Here is a 25,668-nt window from a genome sequence, read left to right as displayed (position 1 = left end):
CTCTGTAATGAAACTTTCCTCTTTTCAGTGCCACAGCCTTTTTGGTGTGAAGATTTTTCATTATGATGAGTCATGAGGATGTGAGGCTGTAAAATGGTTGCTTCTGGCAGCCCGAGGTGCTCAGACAATTCGGGAGGATATCGAAGTGCTTTTCCTGTTAACAAAAACAGCGGGTGAAGTGAAATTCCTATTTCCTTCATTTTAGCAGGTTTCTTTTTTTTCCCCCAAATGTCTCTCTCCTCCGATTTCTGGCACCATTGTGACTGTAGCGCAATCACAAAATTGGACACACTGTCTACCTTCGTATTCAGTCTAACAGACATACAGCAGTACCCTTGCATTAAGATGTATTACCATGCATATGAGGCTTAATTGGTTAGATTCACTCCATGACCTCTTAAACTCAACTTAATCCTTCTTCTAAAGTTAACCTTAAACCTGGATCCTGAAGGCAAATTAATCCCTCAAAGAAACCCTGAGAGGATACTTTAAGCTCACAAAGAAGAATACGAAAAGAACACACACACACACACACACACACACACACACACACACACACACATACAGGTTTATAGGGTATAGACCGACAAAATCCCAAACTGGGCATGTTGGTGGATTAGACCGACACACCTTTCCCAAGGTCCTAGAGCCTTGGGAGTAAGGCCAACACACTTCAAAAAAATTGAAAAAAATTTGGCTCTATTCAGCGCTCTTCTAGGAGCTTCAGAGGCTGAGATATCCCACCTGACTAGATGGTGGTTTATGGCGACCTTAAAGTTATGGTTTATACTGACCATACCTGGTTTAGGGCGACTTTAAAGGGACAAGGAGGCCACGCCCCCAAAGCCACATATTTACATATACACACTATCACACCTGACCGGGAAGGTGTTTAGGCTGACCTTTGACTTAGGCTGACTTTAAAAGGACAAGAAGGCCACGCCCCCACAGCCACATATGTGGACAGAGTAAAACACATTGATTACTACACATTCACAATACACTAAGAGCTTTCACTGATGCACAACTTTAATAAGGAAATAGATCACATTTCTATACCTCAAAAAGTGCACAGCCTTCAGATTCTAAAGGTGGTTTAAACACAAATTAATTCTGGCCATTTTCTTCATCAAAAAGAATTAACAAGCCTGCTAGATTTCTTGGCCTTCACTGAAGGGAGGTACAGGATACAACAAATTAAAACTCTGGTAAATAAACCAGTGACTGTGAGGAAGCTCACATGAAACAGAATGAAACATAACAGCTACATACCTTGGCAAACTGAAAATCACAAAAAGAACAGAGGCATGTGTTAACAGCCTCTCAGTAGTGGTCTGTACCATAGTGCAAAGAGTCTAAACATAAAGTGGGTTGAGCTGTGAGGAAAAAACCAGCATGAACCCTGAACACTGACATGATGGGGTTACTGTTTCATCTTCGCCTTCCTCTTGTTTGTGATAATTCTGTTTCTCACAAAGTCTCTTATGTTCTGAACTGAACGTTGCGACAGCACCGGCTCCTCTGCCTGCTGGCATTGGCTGCATTCAGCTTTGGAGGCAAGTTTTCCTTTGGAGATGTGAAGTGCAAAGTGTCTCATCACTGCAGCAACCTCAGCTTTTGTCCACATCTTCTTTGGTCTCGTTGCCTCAAACTCCAGATCTGCATTTCTTCCTGAAACATAACCCAGTAAATTAAGAAATGAAAGATAAAGATAGTTAGATTAAATCAAACCTTTCTTTTAAGTTTGTTAATAAATGTAAGTAAACGGGGTTTTTGCAGGGATAGGGAAGACACATACAGGTCTGTATTAAAGATATCACTGTCACTTATCTGTAATTCTATGGCCTAATTTAATGAATTTCATTTCTCTACATTTACCTGTTCTGGAGGTCTCATTGTTTCTTATCATTTCAACAAGGCTTTGAAGACTGTCTTACCTTCAGATGAAGGGGCCATCTCTCCTGCTGAGGATGTCTCTTGTGGCAGTATCTCTGAAAAAGACCAAACATGACTTGTGAAAAGAGTCTCATCAATAGACTGTTCCCCACCTCTGCTAAAAGAGAAGCCCATATGAGGGACTTACCGTGGCCCTCGGAGGTTTGGGCCTGACCCAGGTCTTCTTCTTCATCTACAGGCTCTAGTTGTTCGGCCTCTGTGCTTCTGCCCTCTGAGTCACTGCCACTGTCTTTGGCTTCAGTATCAGTGAATGACATCTCATCTAGAGAAAATAATTCATACAACAGCTGGACATTAGTGGATTTTCATTGGAATTTATATTTCAGAGAAAAAATCTGCAACAAAAAGACATGTTCTCATTCTTCAATACTGCTAGTTTGGGTAAATCGTAGAGACAGGGTAGAAAAATCAAGGTTGAGATATCCAAAAACAGCTTGTATGTACTTGCTTGAAAGTCAAATGGTATCAATATTAATACAAACCTTCAATTTCAATGTCATCCAGGGATTTTCCCTGCAGGCCAGCGAGATTGCCTTTTTCCATGGACAACAGTAGTTTTGAGATCTTTGCTAATTGTGTGGTTGGAACTGGCAACCTGTAAAAATCCCGGTGGACACGAATGTCGTGTCCGAGGAAGTCTGCAACCTGATCGAGTTCATTGTTCTTCAAATTCAGTATTTGTGACAGAGTGGCCACATGTTTTCGGAGATGGGTTGACCTGAGGAGCTCCGGGTGCTCGGCTCCACACTGACCTGCATAAAAACGCAAACAGTCTTGTCCTCTGTAGTGGCTCAGAGCTTTGGGTCTCGCAAAAAGAAAGACATTTTTCTCAGGGACACCACATTCCCTCCTCTTGCTAGTCAGCAGCGTCAGAGCATCTACCATCCATGGTGTGAGAAGAACAACAACCTTTCTTTCTCTTTTTCCAACTATTTCTACTCTGGTGAAATAGCTGCACAGCCTCTGCTCCAGCTTAGACAGTCCCATGGCCACATCTTGGTGCAGTGTTGTTCTGTCTCTCTCCTCAAAACCCCTGAGGAGCATTTTGGAGACTTCTCCAGCACGTCGCCGGTTGAACACGATGATTTGTGCCAAAGTAACCTTTGAAAGCTCAGCATAGTTCTTGCATGTGGCCTCTCCTCTCAAGCTGCCGACAGCTGCCTCTCCAGTCTTCTGCAGGTACTGGTGAAGTGTTCTAACATCCTCTGTAAAGGGCAGTGTTGTTGCTTTATTATACTTTGCACTACTCAGCGTGTTCAGAGCACTGTGGGACACCATCTCACACCACTTGGAGGTGTAAAGCTTACTGAATGTTTCACATGACTTGATCAGTCCATCATCTTCTGCCATCAGGGCCCTACACCGGACAATGTCACAGATTTTATGTAGTGTGTGCCCCAACTTCAAAGCCAGGCTTGGAGTGTGATAGGAGAGAGTCTTCTCATCAAATCCAGCAACTTTCTTGACTGCCTGAACAACTCTCTGAAAGTTGGAAGGCTTTAATGCCTCCTCCAAGCTGTGAATCAAGAAGTCTGTGCGCAGGCATATCAGCAGTCGTCCCACCTCACGGAGCTTTTGACGCATATATTCACACTTTGTGGGGTCCTGTCCGTGCCTGTTGTAAAGTGACTGGGCAAAATGAACAATAGAGAGGTCGTTCCGCACAGCCAGGCCAACCTCGTCCATCTTCATGGTGCTCAGGATCTTCCACATTCCACTGGAAAATTGTTGACTAAATACTGTTTCTTGGGCTGCAGCCAGAGCCAGCACTCTGCGTCGACCAGTTTGTTCCAGATCCTTGTTTCCTGGCCTGCATGGACATCTTTTGACATGTCTCCACAGTTCTTTGCGGATGTAAAGCCCCTGACAGTGCATGCAGTGCACAAAACGTCCAACCATAGCTGTAGCTTTTGGCTTCCTTTTCACTTTCAATGGTCCTGTTCCACCTTGGAGTACCGAACAGTTGTGTTTGAAGTTCCCCCTATTTCGCATTTTTTCAAATAATATCTTGCGCTCCGTTGAATCCTCAGGGAGATAGAAGGCATACGAAACTTCTGGGTGGGACATGTGTGTTTTCAGGTGACGAGTCAGTCTGCTTTGTGACTTTCCACATATAAAACAGTAGTTTCTAACAGTCAAACTGAGAGCAGTTGGGTCTTTATCTTCCTTCTTTGATGAGCCTTTGTCAGACAGTGCAGAATCGGATGTTTCAGTTGCAGTGCCATCCAAATCTCCAGAAGTTGAATCTGTTGTGTCTGAAGGATACATGTGAGCAGAAGAAAGTGGCCTACTTCTGTATGGAGCAGCTGTAACAGGAATACTTGTGTCCAAAATGTTAGATGTGGAGTTACTAGGTGAAGCAGCTTTCTCTGGATTTAATCCAGTTTGTGAGCGACGAGGCACCGTGAGGTAGGGGATGCTTGAATCTGAATCATAATCTGGCTCTGAGTCTGGTACATATTCACTTCCAGAGCTCGACTGCTCATCCAGGTCTGATGTTCGATCCTGATCATTCATCCGACTGTAGCAGGTCTGATGCCAGATTCCTTGACAAACTGTGAAAACATATGCAATGTAACGTAATATACATTGTTATACATGTCTTTGTTGTTTTGGTTTCTTACTCTATCTGCTCAATTTGACAAGTTTAATTTAGCACAATAATTCGTTAGATAAAGTACCTTTGCATTTAAACCCGACCCACGGCAAAGGGGTAAAGGGTCCAAGGCAATGAAGACAGCTGTCCAAGGTCGACATAGTAATGCACAGCAGACGATGTTTGGGACACTGCAGAGAAAAACAAATCTTTAGACCCTGAAGGACAAAACCTTTTGTAAACCTCCTGTAGGATTTCACTTCAAATACAACAAAAATAATCCCACACAATCTTAATTCATGGGAGGCCTTCATTTTAAGTCAGACTTACTGAGTGCACACACTAACATGTATATATGTATACATACGTCTTCAGGATGTCCAGCCTCGGACACTGTGGGAGACATGTCAACATCAGGGGGCTGAAAGAGAGACAGTTAGCATCAGAGCCTCTGTGTTACAGTACATGGGAGACATATTTGTGTTTTTGACAGATAAAAGGGGCCAACAAGCCACATGCACATCAATGGCTCAATCCCAAGTCCCTTATTTGCAGTCTCCTCGCTCCTCGTTCAAACAGGAAGTAGTTCCAGAGACGCCATGTTGAGGATCGTCCCAAAGCTCTTATAGCGAACGGAGGAGAGAGGAGCGAGGAGAGAGGAGGCTGATCCGAGGAGTGTGTATTTGATGAGAAATAATACAGTGTGTGTGTTTGATTACACAACATATACACACTATCACACCTGACCGGGAAGGTGTTTAGGCTGACCTTTGACTTAGGCTGACTTTAAAAAGGACAAGAAGGCCTTGCTCCCAAAGCCTCATATTTACCTATACACACTCTCACACCTGATTGGATGGTGGTTTAGGGCGACTTTAAAAAGGACAAGAAGGCCTTGCTCCCAAAGCCACATATTTACCTATACACACTATCACACCTGACCGGGAAGGTGTTTAGGCTGACCTTTGACTTAGGCTGACTGTCAAAGGACAAGAAGTCCTTGCTCCCAAAGCCTCATATTTACATATACGGTACACACTCTCACACCTGATTGGATGGTGGTTTAGGGCGACTTTAAAAAGGACAAGAAGGCCTTGCTCCCAAAGCCACATATTTACCTATACACACTCTCACACCTGATTGGATGGTGGTTTAGGGCGACTTTAAAAAGGACAAGAAGGTCTTGCTCCCAAAGCCTCATATTTACCTATACACACTCTCACACCTGATTGGATGGTGGTTTAGGGCGACTTTAAAAAGGACAAGAAGGCCTTGCTCCCAAAGCCACATATTTACCTATACACACTATCACACCTGATTGGATGGTGGTTTAGGGCGACTTTAAAAAGGACAAGAAGGTCTTGCTCCCAAAGCCTCATATTTACATATACGGTACACACTCTCACACCTGATTGGATGGTGGTTTAGGGCGACTTTAAAAAGGACAAGAAGGCCTTGCTCCCAAAGCCACATATTTACCTATACACACTCTCACACCTGATTGGATGGTGGTTTAGGGCGACTTTAAAAAGGACAAGAAGGTCTTGCTCCCAAAGCCACATATTTACCTATACACACTCTCACACCTGACCGGGAAGGTGTTTAGGCTGACCTTTGACTTAGGCTGACTTTAAAAGGACAAGAAGGCCACGCTCCCAAAGCCACATATGTGGACAGAGTAAAACACTCAGAGGATAATGTCATGTTCAAGGTCTCCATTATTGATTACTACACATTCACAATACACTAAGAGCTTTCACTGACGCACAACATCACATTTCTATACCTCAAAAAGATTTTTTTGAAAAAACTTTCAAGGTCACAGCCTTCAGATTCTAAATGTGGTTTAAACATGGAGGCTCTTTCCAAACACTAGCAGGCTGTCTCCTCCTGTCAGTGGAGGTGTAGGCCAAGAAGTCGAGCAAGCTTGTTCATTTCTTTGAAAAAGAAAATGGCCAGAAGTCATTTATGTTTAAATATGTTTAACAGCACCGAAATAGAAATAGAATAGAAATAATAAAGTGTGTGTGTGATTAGAAGTAATACAGTGCGTGTTTGTGTGGACATAAACAGCTGTTCGGTTGATTGACAGCTGAACGTGATCAGCTGATGTCGCGTCATGTGACGCTGTCGAGGAAATGACGTCTCATGTGTCTTAAAGCTGATTTCCTCTGTCCTCTCTCCTCGGCTTTGTTTCCTCCGTCCTCTCTGGTGGGCGGGACTAAGACGCAAGTGGAGGACACAACTCGGAGGACACTCGGTGCAAATAAGGGACTTGGGATTGAGCCCAAGTCACATACTCAAATGACTGCAGACTCTCTCTGATTCAAATGTAGCTTTTAAGTAGAGGGAAGTCTCCAGTAAACTGGTCCATACATTATAATCATTTCAGACTATATACACAAACACAGCACATGTAAACATTATGAGTCTGATAGTAAAAACAGAGACTATTAGAAAACGTACCTTACCTTTTTAAAACTGGGTTGCTGCCCGTGTCCTGGACTCAGCTCACTGTGGCTTAGAGACACAGGTGAGTCCTCTGTCTCCATCACACACTAAAGAACAAACAATGATACATGAGAGGAAGCACAATGACATTTCAATAGAGTTCTCACTATCACTATTAACCTCAAAAGAGGGCACAAAATCACTGAAGTGCATCCTGAATAGTTTTAACTCTTACAGACTAAGATGACTTAGAAATCATTCAAGCATGTTGACTCACCTGATCAGGATGTCCAGCCTCAGACACTCTGGGAGACGTGTCCACGTCAGCAGGCTGAGAGGAGACAGGGAGCGGTTAAACAATACCAAGTAACAGTGCAGAAGTTATGACATAATTATCAAGAGGTCAAATGTTTATGTGATTCATGGAGAATAGTTCTGGTAGAGGACGGGTCCAGGAAATGAAAATTAATGATTAGTGCTTTATTGAGAAGATAATTATAGACAAATCTAAAACCCATGAAGTTCACTAACAATGAAAGAATGTAAACAACTGACAGTGGACCATATAACATTTGTGGACCAAATAAAATATGTAAATATGAATAGATGATCTGAAGTTTTTACTAAAGAAGATAAAGCACACGGCTGTTTAGGCGTTTGAAAGGACACGTATGATAAGTCAAGTGTTTAATGTGAGTAAAGCACATGTAGGGTAGATATCTAACACAACCAGGTACGAGTGTTTACCTTTCATCACAGCATTGTGCCAGCTTCATTTGTCATCATTATTATTAAAACATAGTTATGAGCTGTTCAAGAGCACTCTGAAGCTCTACATATATTCACCTTTTTAAAGAGTTCCCCACAGTCCTCTGTGGCTGTAGACGTGCCCCCCTCAGAGGTGGATGTGTCACCACGCTGCTCAGTGGACGACTCCTCACCACACTCCTGAGTATTGAAAAACAGCAGATTCATTGTAAAGCATTCAGCCTTATTTCCCTCCTTTGTTTCCCTCTGAACAATGATCACTTTCAGCACATGTTCATATAATCACCTGTCCTCTCCAAGGCCAGTCCGAGTCACCATAGTCATAGGTGATCTCCTCTCCTGGCTCGATGTCTCGTCTTGCAAACAGACACAGATGGGGCTTCCCTTCTACATTTAGGTGCTTCATTTTAGCGTTTGGGTTGATGTGGTCATCGTTGACCAACCTTCCAAGTGACTCATCTTCTTTTGCTGCATCAACACTTCAAATACAAACGATCAATATTAAATACATGCATGTGTATATTTTCTGGATTAAGAGCCTATTAAGATCTGGACTATCAAATGCTCTGTGTTAAGTCACTGACATAAAGCATTGAGTTTTAATACATACCACCAAAATGTTCCATTATGGCGAAACTCAAACATGAAGACCTTCAGCTTGTTGTGATAAACTCGCTGTCTCCTCTCACATTCTTGTTTGCTTATTAGTTCACCACGATACTCCAACAGGAAGTCTCCTTTTTCAAATGGAACACAAGCAAAGACGCCCCGCCCTGTTAAAACACAAACACAAGTGATGAAGTCAGGAGAACCAGGACATTTTATAAGGCCAACAGTCCTTAGTCAGACCTATCTTACCCTTAAAAGAGCTGATGAACCTGACATCGAGGTCACCTTTGTCCTTCCCAGACGCAATACAGCACCTTGCATCTTCCTTTGGGTTTAAACGCCTCCGCCTCTGCATTCCTGTGTGTACTGTAACCCTATGTGTCCAGAGACAGAAGGAGGGTTAACATAATCACCTGGTACACAGAGACATAATATTAATAACTATATTTATATAGCACCTTTAAAAGCATGCATCAATGTGAAAGCTCACTACAGTAAAAATGTGATTTCCACACAGAAACTTTACATTTTACAGTTGTCTTGCATGCATGCATTATGTGACTTAAAATACATTTTTAGTGACTGAGTTGAATTTTGATATCACAATGTATAATATTAGTGTTTATTCCAGTTTACATCTTTACACATTTTCTGCTGATGGAAACATTACATTGTGCCTACTCACAATAATTTAGGGACATTGTTATTTACATGAGTGCTTTTTCTATGTGGTCTGAATTCTAATTAGATAAGTAATAGTATATAACAGCCCAACAATAGAGACAATAACAAAGATAGCCCTGGCATCATCCATGAACAGAAACACGGAAACACGCAGTCCTGCTTCTAGCTGATCACAGCAGGTCTACCTGTTGAGTTAAAGGGCCACGCGGAGCCGTCATCACGTGCGCGTCGGTGCGCAGCTAGGCTAATCGGACACGCGCAGACACGCAGCAGCTCTCGCTAATTTAAAGTTAAATCAGCAGAGTTACGGTCTAATACGATTTTGTAAATTAAGACGCCATATTAGTGATAGGAATTGCACATTGTCAGTAACGTAGCCGTTTAAATCCCCCGTTTATTTTAACGTGCATTAAATATCGCATGATTTTCAGTGAAAGTAACATTAACAAGTTACCAGAGCGCTTAAAAAAATAAACTTCCACTTCACAGAAAAACTCGGGTTCATTTAAAACTTAAACCTCATGTCAGAAAACATATAAATGAGCTGCTTACCTTTACTTTCATGGCCAGAAAAATCTCCCGCGAGTCCGGTTTTAGACACGCCCACATTGAAATGACGTCAGCTTATTTCCGGGTTTGTGTGTGTGTGTGTGTAAATTTAGAAAAAAAAAATCTAGAATTGCGGCTTGGACGCTACACACATACACAGAATTACAGGTGAGGGTATTAGACTGACAGTCAGAAAAATCATATTTATATGATGTTTAGAAATGAATCAACATCTGATTATTATCCCAGCTGTCTAGTAGAATCATTTTGCACTTGTTTTGGAGAAAAAATATTATTTTTTGACCATAAAAAATGTAAAAACAACTCTTGAATTAGACCGACACTGGCCGTGTCGGTCTATTACCAAATGTCCACTTTCCCCAGGTGAAATCTCAGGTGTTTTGTCAGTCTATACCATATAAACCAACACACACACACACACACACACACACACACACACACACACACACACACACACACACACACACACACACACACACACACACACACACACACACACACACACACACACACACACACACACACACACACACACACACACACACACACACACACACACACACACACACACACACACACACACACACACACACACACACACACACACACACACACACACACTGGTGTTAATGTTTACAATGCACAGCGGAGGTGAGAATGATTTTCGTTGAGTGTCCCTGCCTCTGCAGTGATCTAGTGTCCTCAGCTGACAGCGACGTGAAGCTGCCAGGCTGCCCGGCTATCCTTGAGATGCTGCCCATCTCCACGGTACTCATGCCAGTGGACATTAGTCTCGGCCCCATCCTTCTGTTTGGGATTTATACCCATTAATAATTCATTCACTGTGGCGGACTTATGAGGGCCCCCTTTTTTTCCCCCCCCTTACTGCACTGCACCGTCCCATTTACACACTCTGAAATGACGCACAGCGGAGTAATGTGCAGAGCCGCTTTAGTGGCCATCGCATTTAAGCTTGAAGAAAGACAGAATGAGAGAAAAGGAGAGGAGACAGAAAGCTCCTTCTTGCTTTCACTCTCCATCTCTTTCTCACACACTGGAGGTTGCTAGGCTACACCAAAACTAATTGCTGGGAAAATTATCTTTGTTCAAAACCATATCTCCAACTTGTTTGAGGACATACTGTATTTACCCTGCAGTTTAGATTGAAGATATGAAAAAATGGAATTGTAAAGCAAGCAGGAGGGTTGTGTTTATGAATATACTTATGTCCAGTGGTTAAGGATGATTTAGTTGACAATGTGCCTAAATAAATCACCAATTCGGTGCTTATCAGTGCTCCCAAATTGAAGTTTAATATCCTCTGCTCCCAGCAATTTCCTACATCCTCCAGCCCCGCGCACAGCCAACCAGACACCCAGGACTCGCATGGAAATCTTCCCCATCACCGTTCACCACCTCTGAGGGGGAAGATTATGAAGATTAGATTTGCCTTAAATAGATTTTTTTTATGGCAGCCAGAAACAATGCTATCTTGGAGTCACTCTATATGCAATTCGCTCTGCCGAATGCCTGACAAAAAGCACTCGCCTTTCATTGTGCGTGAAGCATGGCTTTGTGTGCTGGTGATTGAATCTTGCAGGGGAAGTAATGGCAAATGTTATGACCACTGACGTAAGGGGATGGAGACTAATACGCTTCCCTGCCTTCTTCAGCAAAGCACGAGCCAACGCAATCCGTCTGCAGGCCATAAAACTGCTCTACCTGCAATGAACTACAGTCGAGGCTGCACCGCACGCCTGCATGTGGGTCTGTATGTGAAGATGTAAACATGAACACAACATACATATAAACATGAAGGCAGATGTAATATATGTTCGGGAAATATGAATCAGTTCATTCCTCAATTGAGAAAAAGATGGCAGCTTGGTCCAGGCGTCATTACAGCCAACCTTCTAACTGAAGTTTTCAATTTGCTACTATGTCAAGTGTAGACTTCATGGTACTGTAGACTTCTTGCCCAAAACTGGGACTAAATCTGGGACCCATACTGGTTTTGGTCCAAATTTCATTGTTGAAGAAGGCTAGTTATAATGGACTGTATGTAGGCCTATCAAACTGTTACGAGCCTAACCACGTTTAACATGGGCAGTGTTTAAGTTGGCCTATAAATACAAGAAATGGCTGTAAAGAAATGCCTTATTATTCAAAGGCGAAGTAGACGCTTTTTAATGGAACATAATTAACTCGTCCATCATAAAAGAACTCACAAGTCTGCTTGTCCACGGGGAAAATGTTCCACCAAGTAAGTTTCTTGGTAACAAGCAGGGAAAGTCATTTCTGCATGAACTATGAAACATATTGACCTTATAATTGTATTTTTATACACCAAACAACAACATTTGATTGAGTCAGTAAGACGGTGCAGTAGAGCACTTTCTAAATTTAGGGAAAGATAAAAATGTGAAACTTGCTTCTTTACAGCTTGAAATAATCTGATACAATAAAAAACAATAACTGAGGGGAGATTGATCCCATGGAGCTGCTGTTGTTAAATTGGTCCAGATAAAAAATAAACTCAAAAACTCAAATATATTAAACTCATGTGTGTAAAGAGATCATTGGGTTCTGGTTCCCCGATGGAAATTACCCTGACAGAAGCAACAATCCTCAACAAGACTGTAAAGAAGATGGGCGACATGACAGGTCCCTAAAAGTAAAGCCATAACATTCGTATTACCCCATACGGACTGACTGCAGTGTAGGTCATCTTTTAGGACTTTTTGTAGGACATCTTTTTTAAACATGGTTTCTGTCTGTAAAGTTAGATCCAATTATGTGTGCATTTTTGAAGTTTTGCTCCATATTCAAATAATTTGATTCTATACAAAGGGGTAAAATGCCATGATTGACAGACCTGTTGACAAATGAGGCTCCTCCAGTGCTCTGTGCAGAAAACTCTGTATAGATGCGTGTCTAATTCAGAATCTGTGTTGCTGTTAATTGTACGACCTGAAGGAACTTTATTGATGGTTAACGTGTTTTTTGGTCAGCAGAAGAGGCGGGACATGAAAATTCTGTCTCTTTCTCTACACAACGTCCAGAGCGCACAATAAGACAGCGCTTTCTGCAGGATGTATTTTGGCTTCCATTTTAATCAACAGGAGAAGGTCCGGGACACGTCTTTAACATTTATAAACCATCCATGCCCCACCTGCCAGTTTTTTTTCTACCCTTCTCAGGTATCACCAGAGCTTTAATACCTAAGTGTTCGTGCACAGCTCGGCTCCTACACACCATCACAGAAACCAGTGTACATTAAAATTTATTGGCCATAGTTATCCCAGTGACAGGTTGGCATTGTTTATGGTCCTATCACCACAAGTAATGACTGTGAAAGTTTAGTTCCCTTGCTGGTCGCAGGTCTAACAAGCATTACTCAAAGATTGCATTGGTCAGGGAGCTTTTTATTCTGTCCCTATAGAACCTCTCTGTGTCGGGAACTGAGGTGACTGGCACAACGCCTATTTTCTATCCGGGTGCTCCTGTGCTCGATGGTTCACTGGAGGCAGCACGGTTTGTTAGTGTCCTGTGGAGGAAGAGATAGGAAGACAAGAGCCGGCAAGATGTAATGACCCCCACCATCAATGAGTCAGCCCCACCAGCAGTTCTGCATGGCTGAGAAAGTGCACCTGATATTAATGACAGCAGAGCTATAATAACCACCACAGCCTCTCAACCTTCTCCGCAGCTGAAAAAGTCTGGTGGACGAGCTGCTGTTGTGACTGCCAATGTGTGTGTGTGTGTGTGTGTGTGTGTAGGTGTGTTTGTGTGTGTGTAAGTCTTTGTTCAGACGTGTGTGGCTTCACCTGTGACAGCCACACAAACGTCGACCATGCATGTGCAGGGAGCTGACTATTTCTATTTCTGTGTTTGAGTTAATTGCATGTTTTTAAAGTTGGACAAAGCGTCTCAAACTCTGTCTGTTGTACAAAGGTGAGGCCAAAGGAACTTCAGCGACAGCACTGGCAGTTTCTTAATTTTCCTCCTCTACCCTGCTGATGCGGTGCGAACAGCCCCACTGGAGCCACATCTCTCAACAGAGCTGTCAATCTTAGCATTGTACCCTCTTGTTAAAAGCTAATTTAAACTGAACTTGTCAGAAAAAGGAACACGCACACAAAAATCAGCATGATAAGACATGACTACAAAGATAGACAGCACTTCTAAGACCAACTCTTTTTTTGTTTGACTTATGTTCCATCTGCTAATATGGAGGAGACAGGCATCATGAACTTTACAGCAGCCAGTAAACCCAAATGTTTTGGCCACATTTCTGTGCAGCTGTCAGCCATCTTTTTAACCAGATGGAGGCAGAGGCAAGGGATTTAACACTTTTGGAGAAAACACTAAAATAAATTAAAAAATAAAAATGATCTAAATCACTAAAACTTTGAAGCAGTTTAATACGACAGTTCATAGACATGTCAGTTTGGTCCATGTAAATGTGTGCTTAAAAAAGTATATGTCTTAATGACAAAAAATGAGATTTTTTTCCCCTAATTTTTTTGGTGTTGACTGTTTCTCACAGAAAACTGAGGGTGAAGAGAATTACAAAACAAAGCAAACAAAACATTAGAAAAAAAAATTACAAATTCAGTTGATTCTGGCAACCTCATTTCACGAATGTAAAATATTAAGGATGGTGCAAACCTCTCTAAGTTTTGAAGAGAAGAGGAAGCGCTTTACTCAAATGAAAAACATGAAAGCAGATAATATCATGGCGATGTTTTCAAAAAGAACAGCTTGAACTACTGACTCTCAGTTTGAACTCACGCAGTTTATTTGTTTATTTGTTTATTTAAAAGGATCCCCATTAGCTGACGCCAAGACGACAGCTAGTCTTCCTGGTTCATGTTGCTCTTTTTATGAAAATGTGAGTGTTTTGTAATTTGAACTTTGTCTCCATTTGTGTCTCCGTCTGTTTTGTGTTTTTGCTGTTGACTATCTTGGATCAGTCTCCATAGGAAAAGAGGTTGGTCATCTTAAATGGGACCAACTTGGTTGAATAAAGATGAAAAAAGTTTCTAGTTTTTGCAGTAATGCTTCTTGTATGTCTTTCTGAGAAAGAAAGAGAAGAGGTCTTTCTCAATCCTATCTGTTCAAAGGTAATGAGTTTATTTAAGAATGGCAGTAACCTTGTTTTATCAATGGAATGGAACTGAGAAACACAACAAACGTCGATTCATAGTGAACTGGTTTCATGTGTCATTCTTGCGCAAAATACAAATTATGACAACAAAATCTATCTGCACTTGTTAACATATCTGAATTCAACAAAGTCAGATGAGAATACATGAGTGACCGAGCACAGAATGCAAGGTCCACTCAAGTCTCATACATGGGTCATGTTCTATTTACCATAATCAGCAGCTATAAGATGTGTGTTTCTATTGTGCTCACCAACCAGAAACACATGTAAAATGCATATCAGTGTTAAAATGCTAACCTGATTTTAATATGACAGAAAAGGAGGACATGCACATCTACAGTACTCGGTGATTACTCAAGGTTTTCTCAGGCTTTAGATGGCACCAGAAATGTAACGCTGCAGTTTTTGGATCTGTCTGTACTGTTGAAACTACAAACTAAAACTACATGTAAATTATTGTTTGACAGTATATCTCCACTTCATATGTGATTTGCATATTTCATCTGTATGGATTTGTACAATGTACATGTTTGAGCACACCTACACTGTAATAATGTTTTCATGGTATCTTCTAATTCATTTTCAGTTTAACTAAGTCAGTGTAAATATGTTGAAGCTGCATGACTCTATTCACATTTTCAGATTAAAGGCAGAACACTGAAACTAGAAATGATCACGTGACACACACTGTTTGGTCAGCACACTGCGGCTATAAAATTTTGCAGGATTCAGAAATGAGCATCTTTCTCTCATAGTTGTTGATTGACAGCCCTGCTCCTCCATGATCTATAACCACCCTCCTATGTTTGATTCACACTCTGGTATTTTGCTCAAAATTCTTCTCTTTCAAATATTCATGAAAGTCAAAATCACGAAAATGTTCAGCACGTTATCCCCTTTGAACAGGAAATGTCTCCCCTCCTCACCTCCTGTTTCACCTTGTTGAAATGTCTCCGTAAGTTAAAGTCTGAACTTGCAGATTAAAGCTGCCCCAAAAAAAAAAAGTTAAAGATCAGAACAATACTGTACGTCCCTATACAGCTCACTGTCTTCAAGATAAATTGAGTAAAGCCCAGAAGCCTGTGATTACCCTAAACCCAGAGAGTTCATTACTTCAAAGTAGAACCTCATTAGTTTAGATTTGCCTTTCAAGTTCACTTTCTCTCTCCAGCCCGACTTTAACTCTTAATTACTGTTCAATTAATTAAAAAAATCGGCACCTCAGAGGCAGGTGCTGATATAACATAAAACTGATCAAGTTCATCTTATTTCCATAATTTGAGTAATATCACTACTGGGAATACAGAAGGAACATAATAGAGTATATACTATCCTTAAGCTGATAGGACACAGTGTGAGCAAATATGCATACTGCATTCCCGCCGCTTGATGTAAATCTTGATTAAACATCACAGTTATTAATTTCAAGGCAGACCCTGAGTGGATAGTTAATTACACAAGCTATGTTTCAACAAGACTTATGTTCTCCTACAATTAATCAAGGCAGTCATAAACCAGGACAGATACAAGAACGCCAGCCCGCCCACTTCTCCTACAATCCAAGAACTGACCTGATTCAAGAATGGGATTTTACTCCGAAGGGAAAGGAACATTATGTGATGGGAGGATGAAAAACAAAGTCTGTAGTTAAAGCTGACTGTGTTATGATGCATGTTACAGAGGCTGAATTCAAATGAGCTTGTTCCAAAGTGTAATCTCAGCCACTTCGGTCCCCCTGCAGCCTCAGGTTGGCGCGTGCGGAGAGACCCGGTTGGAGTGCTGCATGTGCTGCTTTTCTGAACAAAGATGTGAGCCATACTAAGAAACAAATGAATACACAAGCGCCCATGCTCGCCTGGCTGTACAGTGCCTCCATGCACACAAGTGAGCTGCAAGCTGTCATGACGGTTTTACCTCCTCGTTTTTCATGTACGCCGCTGTTGAATGTGCTGTTGCTCAGCGGGGGAGAGAATGATTACGTGCAGAGATTAGATAGAGGGGGAGGAGGGAGATATAAACCTCAAGGAAAACCTATCATATCCGAAAAATCTCTGCATCATCAGGTGCATCACAAGCAGGACTGTGGATCACAACATCCCGGCGATGGAATTTCTCACTAAATCAAACTTGCTCTTCTTCACCCCTGTATTGTGACTTCATGACAAACCCCCAGTTCCTTGTATCTCTGTGGGGAGGCAGGAGCACATCCACTCTTCAGATTGTCACCCACAGGGCCTGCAGATTTGCACTCCCTTTGTGAGAAGAAAGTGCTCAGCAAAGCTTGTATATTGGCTGTATTGAGTTGTGCTACAATCATTTCACTCCACTGATAATCTCAGTGACATGTCTCAGATTCGAAGCTCCAGAGGTGAGCACCAGGTGAACTCGCGCAGGTGCAGAAAACTGCCACAGTGCTATCCTGTCGTAGGATGTTGGCATCTTGACAGCTCTCTCTATCACAAACACACACATACATACACACACACACACACCTACACACACACAGGTAGATGAACAACGATGACGCATAGAAACACCTGATGTCGATGTGCTTTATTAAGCCAGCAGGAAATATCTGCACGTTTTTTTTTTGTTTTGTTTTGTTTTTACCACACTGGGTTTGGATATCCTGATATACAGTAGCTGTGTTAAATATCCCCAGGGGAGCTTTTCAAATTTGACAAGCATTAAAAGAGGTTGTCAAACAAAAAATGTAACTTAATCAGTTGCAGGAGTACAGATTATTCACTGAAAACAGCTTCAACTTTAAACAGTTAACATGAAAAAACACAACATAAACAGTGTGCCAGTTAATCACTGAATCAACAAGTAAAGCACCTCTTACAGTTAGTTAAAAGTATGAACAGATTTAGTTAGTAGCTTTAGTTTGTTGGAATTGGTGGTGCTGAATGATGTTGAATCTTGTGCATTTTGATACAGGCTGGTTCCAAATGGAATTAAAACCTTTTAATTTTACATTTCAGTACAAGGATTGATTTCAAACTAATAATGTAGACATTCAAGTATTGAGACTTTTTTCTCTCTTTGGTTACGAGTACTTGATCTCAGAGTGGTGCTCTGTAATGATTCATTTAGAAGAATTTCATTTCAGGGGATTTTTGATGACTTCCTGTCTTTGCATTGTACGCACGTGTTGCACTACTGTGCACATTTGTGGGGCTGCTATGGAACGGTGGTAAAGCTGGGCGTCTCTCGATTAGACGGTTGGCTGTTTATTACCAGCTCATGCAGTCTGAATATGAATGTGAATGTGTAGGATCAAGAGTAGTTTGTAGGGATGGGAAATTTGCCAAGCATCCTCTGCCACCAGTGTGTGAAAATGTGTATGACTGGGTGAACGTGGCATGTAGTGCCAAAGTGCTTTGAGTGGTTGGAACACTAGAAAAGTGCTAATGCAGTGCTTCTGCAGTGGCATCCCTTGAAGGTCAACTTAATAAAAATAATATATATATAATTTATATATTTTTAGATTTATTTTTGGGCTTTTACAGCCTTTATTGTGGAGACAGGCTAGAATCAGAAATCAGGGTACGAGAGTGGTGAATGGCGTGCAGGTAAGGAGCCACAGGTCAAATTCGAATCCATGCCGCCCAATTGGAGGATACAGCTTCCATACGTACATGTGGAGCACACACTAATATATGACACCAGATCTCCACAGAAGTCATTTGAGGATAGAACAGGAAAGCTGTGATTAAGAGAAACACGTGAACACCAAGATTCCATTTTCATCTTGGTCAAGGTTGTAAGATTAAGTTTTTGTCCATCCAGGAGCTGCCACTATTTAGGCGATTTACTCAAGCAGCAATGACGCATAGTGCACCATGAACATATAATCATATCATACGTCGTGCATTAGAAAACATTACAAAAAGAGTGGAAAGTCAGAGTCTTTGAATTTCTTTGTCAGATCTAAACCATGAGACAAGGTTTTGTCAGGGTTGTTTTTTTTTGTTGAGATTTTTGGCACACGTCACCCGTCCCTTTGTCCTCCTGTTTCTCTTCCAACACTGGCAAAATGTTTCCTTTTCCCAAACACTAATGTTTGAAACAGCTCTGTTGAAATACTCTTTACCTTCAGTTTAGTTTTGTGAACATATCAAAAGGCTTTTGTGACTTAGTGTTTGACACTGTGACAGGCTGGAGTGAGTACAAGTGGCAGACAGCTTGAAGTAACCTTGGAGCAGCCCAAAAGAGAGGTGAATATAAAGAACTATTTATTAATATAATTCTATAATTGCCATCTATAGAGCTGCTGGTTTAATTATTACATTCTGATCAAATGCAGTGCAGAGTCTGCAATGCATTCATTATGAGATAAATTGTTCCACAATTAATTCTTTAATGGTCAAATTATACTTCAATCAAGCTTCAGCTCATCATTGTTCCCGTGATTCAGATAAAAGGGGACGCTGCCACTGCAGTATTGTGACACTAAAAGCCATGTTTCCTTTTGCATTTGTGTCATTCAGAGGATGCTTTTGTTCAAACTAAAATGCAGAGAATGCATCCACACAATAAACATGATTTCTCAAACAAAAATGAAGCAGCAGGAGTGTAACAGTCATGGCCACAGTGGTCAAACAAATTCCAGTAAAAAATAATCAAGAATGTGTTATTTGTTGTGCACTTGCAGACACTATTCTTACTTTTGCAGATTTTTCGAATTTAGATTGCTTCTTTGCCCTCAACCCCATGACCACTTTGTGTGAGGACCAGCTAGTCCACAGCTCAGGCCACCTTGAGCCAATGACCTCATCAACGCACGACACAAAGGAACAGGAATGACAGGCTTTTCATTATTGCCCAGCCATTGTGCCAGAGGGGGAAATCAATTATAAAAACACGACTAACAGCAAAGATAACAGCAGTGTCCTCTATTGTGTAGGAACGGGCTAACTTTTTTTTTTCCTCAAGGGTCTCTTGACCAGTCCAGCATCACCTTGGTGCAATTTGCTCCCCATCTCAAATCCCATTGCCTTTTGGAATTGGATTTACCTGACTCATTCACACACTGAATGGACTCTCTTTCCAGTTAAAAAAAAAAAAGAAGAGATTCTGTGTGAAATTGCCTGAGGAGTCAGGTGGTTTTGGATTCGTCAGATACCTTGCTCTGTCTGCCATTAACCTTCCAACAGGAAGAATGTCCTCATTACTAGGAAAGACTGGGGGGCTGCTGGGGGGGGGGGGGGGGGGGGGGGGGCTGCTGCGAGGGCGGGGGGATGTGAGGCTGAAACAAGGAAGGGAATGCTAGTGAAAAGAATTAATGTGTAGCAGGAGTTAAGGGAAGAGGCTAATGATTTAGCTCCCTGTAATTACAAACTCACACAAATGCAGGTCAGGTTAGTACCCCATCATGGAGTATTTTAGGTTAGACAAAAAGACGAACACACTCACAAGCAAGACACGAACATGAAGACTATAATTAGAAATTAGGGCAGAGAAGTGGCACAAGTACATTTCTCACAGTTGTTTTGTTTAAAAAAGTCAATACTGCAAAGCTCTCAGTTGTCCCTTGAATGAACAACATAAGTGAAAATAAAGATAAGTCCTTATAGACTTTTGGCAAGCTCCGGGACTTTGACTGCCAGATGACTAACTTCTAAATAAGACACTGACATCCGCTCACAGCTTGAAATTAGGCTAAATCAGCATGAAACCATTCAGCACAGATGCACACGTCTCAAAGAGTAAACTGGTTTTCTGTCACTGTGAACTGAAAAAGTGTGAAACATAAAAAGAGTCACTTAAACTCCAAACATTGTTATGCTAAACCTTAAACTTTGTCAGTTATGTTAAAACAAACCTCCTACAGCAGAATAGGAATATCAGGGCAGCGGGATATTAAAATAAGGACTGACCGACACAGATGTTAAATACAACATGTTTGTCCCGTAACTGTTATCAGTGTTATTGCCACTACTATCACTATCACTTTGTATTCCACACTGTACACAGTAATCCCAATCATGGTAACATCAATGAGCTCTACAGTACAGCAGTTACATTAACATGAAGTGCAAACCATACAGAGCCCACTGCACGTTAGAGACTAACTCAGTCTTGAATTGAATTGAAATAAAGTTTTTTGAATTTGAATTTGAAGATATCGCAGTAAAAACAAGTGGTTCCTTGTTATCCACTAATAAATGTAAGTGTTGCTATCTCTCTCTTCAGCTCTGTGATGGTCTCAACAAAGTCAGAGAAATATGGCTTTTCTACTGGGTTTAAGCTCTGTGTTCAATAACAATTTGCTAACTGAACTTTTTTTATTACATACTTTGAACTGCTGCTTGGTTTTGTAAACAGAGAAAAGTTAGAGGATTTAAAACAGTAAGATAACTATGATGACATTCCTTTGATAGTACACATTCACAAGAAACACAGAGACACCTTTAAGTGAAATCTAGTTTTCTTACTCTTACTGTCTGGCTCTTACAGAAGTTAAAAATAAACCAACCTTGATAGAGAGACTGAACTACATGTCTTCACAGGACCTTGCAGTTCCTGCTAGCCAAGGCTTCCCATATGAGTCTGGCCTTGTTTAAATCATAAATGTCTAATCAGCTCTTATCACAGCAGAGTTTGTCACCATCATTGCAGGATAAAAGTGTTTCTAGATGGATGAATGTGAACTCTGAAGTGCAAGATAAATGACATGTTCTGCAGCTCATGCATCATGCTGCTGTCAGAGTTAAAGCTCTCTTAATCTTTGAATCTTTTTGCACCAACAGCATTTTAAGAATCCTTCGGGAAACAACGTTTTTTGGAATTACCTGGTCTAGCACACGAGCCAGTAATGTTTATAAAACCTTTAGTGGGCTGTAAGAAGTATTCGTGAAAAATCTGAGGATCATTTGGCAGAAGGGCTGAGGGTGCGATTTGACAGAACAGGGATGATTAAAACTCATCAGCGTGCTTTCAGCTTGCAATACACAATTAACGGGTTTGTAATTGTAATCATGTCATGCACAGTTTGTGTTGGTGGCCACTGCACCTGGGGAAATGACAACGTTTGTGTCAGCATTTTATACGGGTACATTAGTCAATATAAGACGCAGCCATTTTTAGGATGAAAACGTAGGTGCTAAAAGTGTGTCTTATTTATCAGATTCAGGGATAGAGTAAAAAGTAATTGAATATTGAATTTACGATCAATGCACATCCCTAAAAGGTCGTCACAGCTTTAAGAGGTCCATGGGTCTGCTTTCTTGCTCATAGAAGGCTGAATGTTTATTTGTTTTTGGTTGGCTATGCAAAAATACCAGAGGCCTTTAGAGTTGTGTTCTCTCACAGTAAATATACCTTTTGTTTGTTTATGTTTAAATTAATCCTTTTACAAAAACCCTCAGGGTTATTGTTATCCAGTCTGACTGCCCTCCATATAAGATCTGCGTTCTAGTTAGGAAAACAACTTTCTGTCTTTCAGGCTTCATGCAGGTGTTCCTTTTGTAGATTGTTGAGCAGAAACATTTGTGAATATGCCACAATGAACCAGACTAACTACCATTGCAAGAAACAACCCCACAAGTATGTAATGTAATAATTCTGTTCAGGTATTGGGCTACATACATGCATGAGAACTTTGTTTTTGGATGAAGAGAAACTTAGTGCAGGTTAAGAATCTCCAAAACCATGAAGACCTGCAAGAGAGTGAGGACCTCATTAAAATGTCCTGCAGTCGAGTGCAGATAGTCGATGTCCAGCTGGCGTGCACAAGTTAGAAACAATGACCCTGTCCACTTAAAAATAAACTATCGTGTGGTGGTTGAAACCTTTTGCAATGGCTCCCTCTCCTCCCAAACCCTCCACCTCCTCTCCTCTTCATCCCCAACAGTGTGATCTCTCCGACTCACATTAAATAGCCCGTCCACATTTTGTCTTCAGGATTTATTGGCGGGGTTTTCTCATGAGGTCTGTTTGTTTGTTTCTTGTTCACCGTGGCAGATTATCTAAAAGTTTGCCAGCAACGTATGTGTCCTGGTCTGCATACAGGATGATCTGTCCGGCAGGCATGTTGTGTTACATCACACACAGAGAAAAGTAATTGCCTGTTGAAACAGATAATTCTATAATCTTCTGAGAGGTAACTTGCTGTTATCCCACCGGGAAAGTCCTGTCGGATTAATCAACATGTGACCCATCCACAGTGACAGAATGGGAAAGCAGGCAGCCCAGAAACAATAGATGTTTACCATCAGCTCTTGAGTTAGATCCGGATTGAAGGCCATCATCGACTGTAAGGCTAATTCATGCTGACAGGATGTGACAGGATAAACAAAGAAGTTCAATACCACTTTACGGGGTGAAAAACCCAAGCAGAGTCATTTCTACAAGCCTCAGACATCTTAATCTTTTAAAAGTGAGTAGGTTTGATTTCTCTTCAGAATCGAATTTATACTTGCAAACAATCCAGGAGAGGCAAAATAATCAATGTGATTCAGATTTTACTGTTATATTTTGAATACCAGGGGAAGCAATCTGTCGTTTCTTAAAGGCATTTGGCTCAATTTGCGCTGCTTCCAAAGAGGAATCGGTGAAGCAGAAAAAAGATGCCGCATGTTTGAATTGCTACAACAGAACAGGAACTTTCCACCGTGGTAGCTTCACTTATCTGTTTGTTTGTTTTTTCACTTCACTGCCTGCGTGTCCTTTTTTTATTTTGTCGTTGAGCAAACAACAAAAAAAATGGAGCTGAGAGTCGCATCATAAAGGTGACACTTTGTGAACAACTTCAGTCTTTTATCCGTTTTTTTAAACAGGTGCTGATGTTACCAGTTTTACAGATAGGAATATCATACAAATATCAGGGGCTCATTTTTTACGGTGTTGAAGTGTGCTAAATAAAAGCCTTCACAGAGCTCTGACATGTTGTTTTGCAAGGCTCCTCGAATGCACTATTTTAATGGCATCAGCCAGCAGTCAGTCGCTACTGCAATTAATGTCATTCTTTGCTTCTCCTTGGTGAGAATATGACAGGCAAATTAGTTTTATTGTATATAATCACAGAGCACTGCTGATCCCAATGTAATCTGATCACACACTCACACATACACGCAAGCACACACACACACACACACACACACACACACACACAGCTAAAACAGCCTCAGACAGCCGCAGAGCCCAGCACAAAACAAAACAGATGTAGGACTAATGACCCACTCGCACAGTAAATGACAGTTGAAATAGGTTTAGAGCAATCTGGAATCAGATAAATGGACCTAATCTTGTTCTGGTCGGGACCCTGGCCGGGAAATGGCTGCTGACACCTGAGACCCCGATGCACGTCAGGGCTCAATCCAGGCTGGCGGCACAAGCCCATACATCTCCATTTTAGATGACAAGACAGGAGTCTGAATCCTCGAGCAGAAGAAAGCCAGGGATGGGGTCAGTTGTGGTTTAGCGTGAGATTAAAAGGAGGAGGAAAAAAAGAGGAGGCAGTCGTGGTCAACAAAGATGTAGCGTATGCGTTTTACTAGATAAAGGTGACAAGAGGAATGGCTCTGATTTAGGCCTCATTAAGCCAGGCTGAAGGCTGACTAAAAGCCAGTCTTGTTTCTCAGCGAGGTGCTTATTTATTTTTCCTGCTAGAGTTTACCGCTCAGAGGATTAACACCACTTTGATATCTCCAAATCTCCATCATCAAAGGACCAAACAAAAAAGGGTATTCATTCCCGATGTGGAAGGGCATGATTTCAATTGAAGAACTTCGCTCCATTTGTGTCGTTTATTTTTGTGTTACCATGTCAACATGTGACACTAGAATAGATACAAACTGTGATTGCCCACAATGTATGTTGGCTCCAGTCCTCCACGTGAACGGCGATGATTCGAGTCCAACCTGATGCTCCTTTCCCACATATCAATCCCAACTCTCTTTACCCACTGCCTGTCTCTCCCATAAAGGCATTTAAAACATGTAAAAAAAATAAATAAAAAAAAGTGCTTTCTGTGTGGTGTAGGTAACTTAGTGGTTAGTGTCTGCTCTCCATGTACTGAGGCTATAGTCCTCCAAGTAGGTGGCCTGGGTTGAAATACAACCAGTGGCTTGTCATTCCCTTCTCTCCCTTTCCCCTGTTTCTGTCTCTATTCACCGTCCTAGCTCTAAATAAAGGCATAAAAAGCTCCCAAAAAAATCCTTTCATAAAACCCTCGAGTTCTCCCAAAGGGTCTGTGGAGACTTATGAGGAGCTGCAAAGGACACACAACCTGTCCTGGCAAGACTAACATGTGCTGTGTGTGATGTCAGATGACAGAGAAATGTCAGCCTCTAATATTGCCCCCCCATCACCTTCAATCTCCACCTCAGACACATCTCATAAGATGAGAGCCAGATAGCATGGATCAAAGTTGGAAAGTGCTGGCAGAAGACATGTTTGTGAGGCAGGGTAAAGGCAGAACAGGTCCAGGAGGGGAACAGACAGCAGGCTGTCAGTCTCAGGTATGAATCAACGCCAACATTTAGGTCAGGAGTCACAGACAGGTCACATTTAATTTGGATGTTTGCTCATGATTGAGCTCTATGTGATTCACAGTGGAAAAAGTTAAGAGTTAGAAATGAGGCCATGTGAGGGTTCATGTTTTGACATGAACATATCTGGAGGTTGGGATATTGGGGTCGCGTGGTACATTTAGTAATAACAGTTTTCTCGTCTTTTTCTTTAGAATTCAGTGTTTTCATCAGTTTTGAAAGAGCACTGGTGTCAAACTCACATCACTTTGTTGTCAACAGACATCCAGTCATGATCAAACAAAAGCCAAACACATTTTAAGATGTGTGTAAGAAGAATATAAAGCATATACTGTATTTTTTTTTTAATGCAAACCTTGATTCAGCAT

General features: G+C 41.4%; 1 protein-coding gene across 1 annotated transcript in view; it reads right to left on the bottom strand.

Annotated features, from left to right (window-relative positions):
• Window positions 1-1,098: 1,098 nt before the first annotated feature.
• Window positions 1,099-25,668, bottom strand: part of LOC306827214 (uncharacterized protein) — a gene marked incomplete at its 5' end in the record, with an annotated part of 64,592 nt that continues 40,022 nt past the window's right edge. The window contains 12 exons of the mRNA XM_079348884.1: window positions 1,099-1,671; window positions 1,938-1,991; window positions 2,084-2,218; window positions 2,439-4,511; window positions 4,638-4,743; window positions 4,920-4,973; window positions 7,024-7,110; window positions 7,281-7,334; window positions 7,850-7,951; window positions 8,058-8,250; window positions 8,382-8,544; window positions 8,630-8,754. Coding sequence (XP_079205010.1) covers window positions 1,424-1,671; window positions 1,938-1,991; window positions 2,084-2,218; window positions 2,439-4,511; window positions 4,638-4,743; window positions 4,920-4,973; window positions 7,024-7,110; window positions 7,281-7,334; window positions 7,850-7,951; window positions 8,058-8,250; window positions 8,382-8,544; window positions 8,630-8,754 — 3,394 coding nt within the window. The 3' untranslated portion in view covers window positions 1,099-1,423. The remainder of the gene's footprint in view (window positions 1,672-1,937; window positions 1,992-2,083; window positions 2,219-2,438; window positions 4,512-4,637; window positions 4,744-4,919; window positions 4,974-7,023; window positions 7,111-7,280; window positions 7,335-7,849; window positions 7,952-8,057; window positions 8,251-8,381; window positions 8,545-8,629; window positions 8,755-25,668) is intronic.

The sequence above is a fragment of the Symphodus melops genome (genome assembly GCF_947650265.1).
Source record: "Symphodus melops genome assembly, chromosome: 7".
Taxonomy (NCBI): domain Eukaryota; kingdom Metazoa; phylum Chordata; class Actinopteri; order Labriformes; family Labridae; genus Symphodus; species Symphodus melops.
Note: the sequence above shows the minus strand (reverse complement) of the source record. Positions and strands in the feature narration are given on the sequence as shown.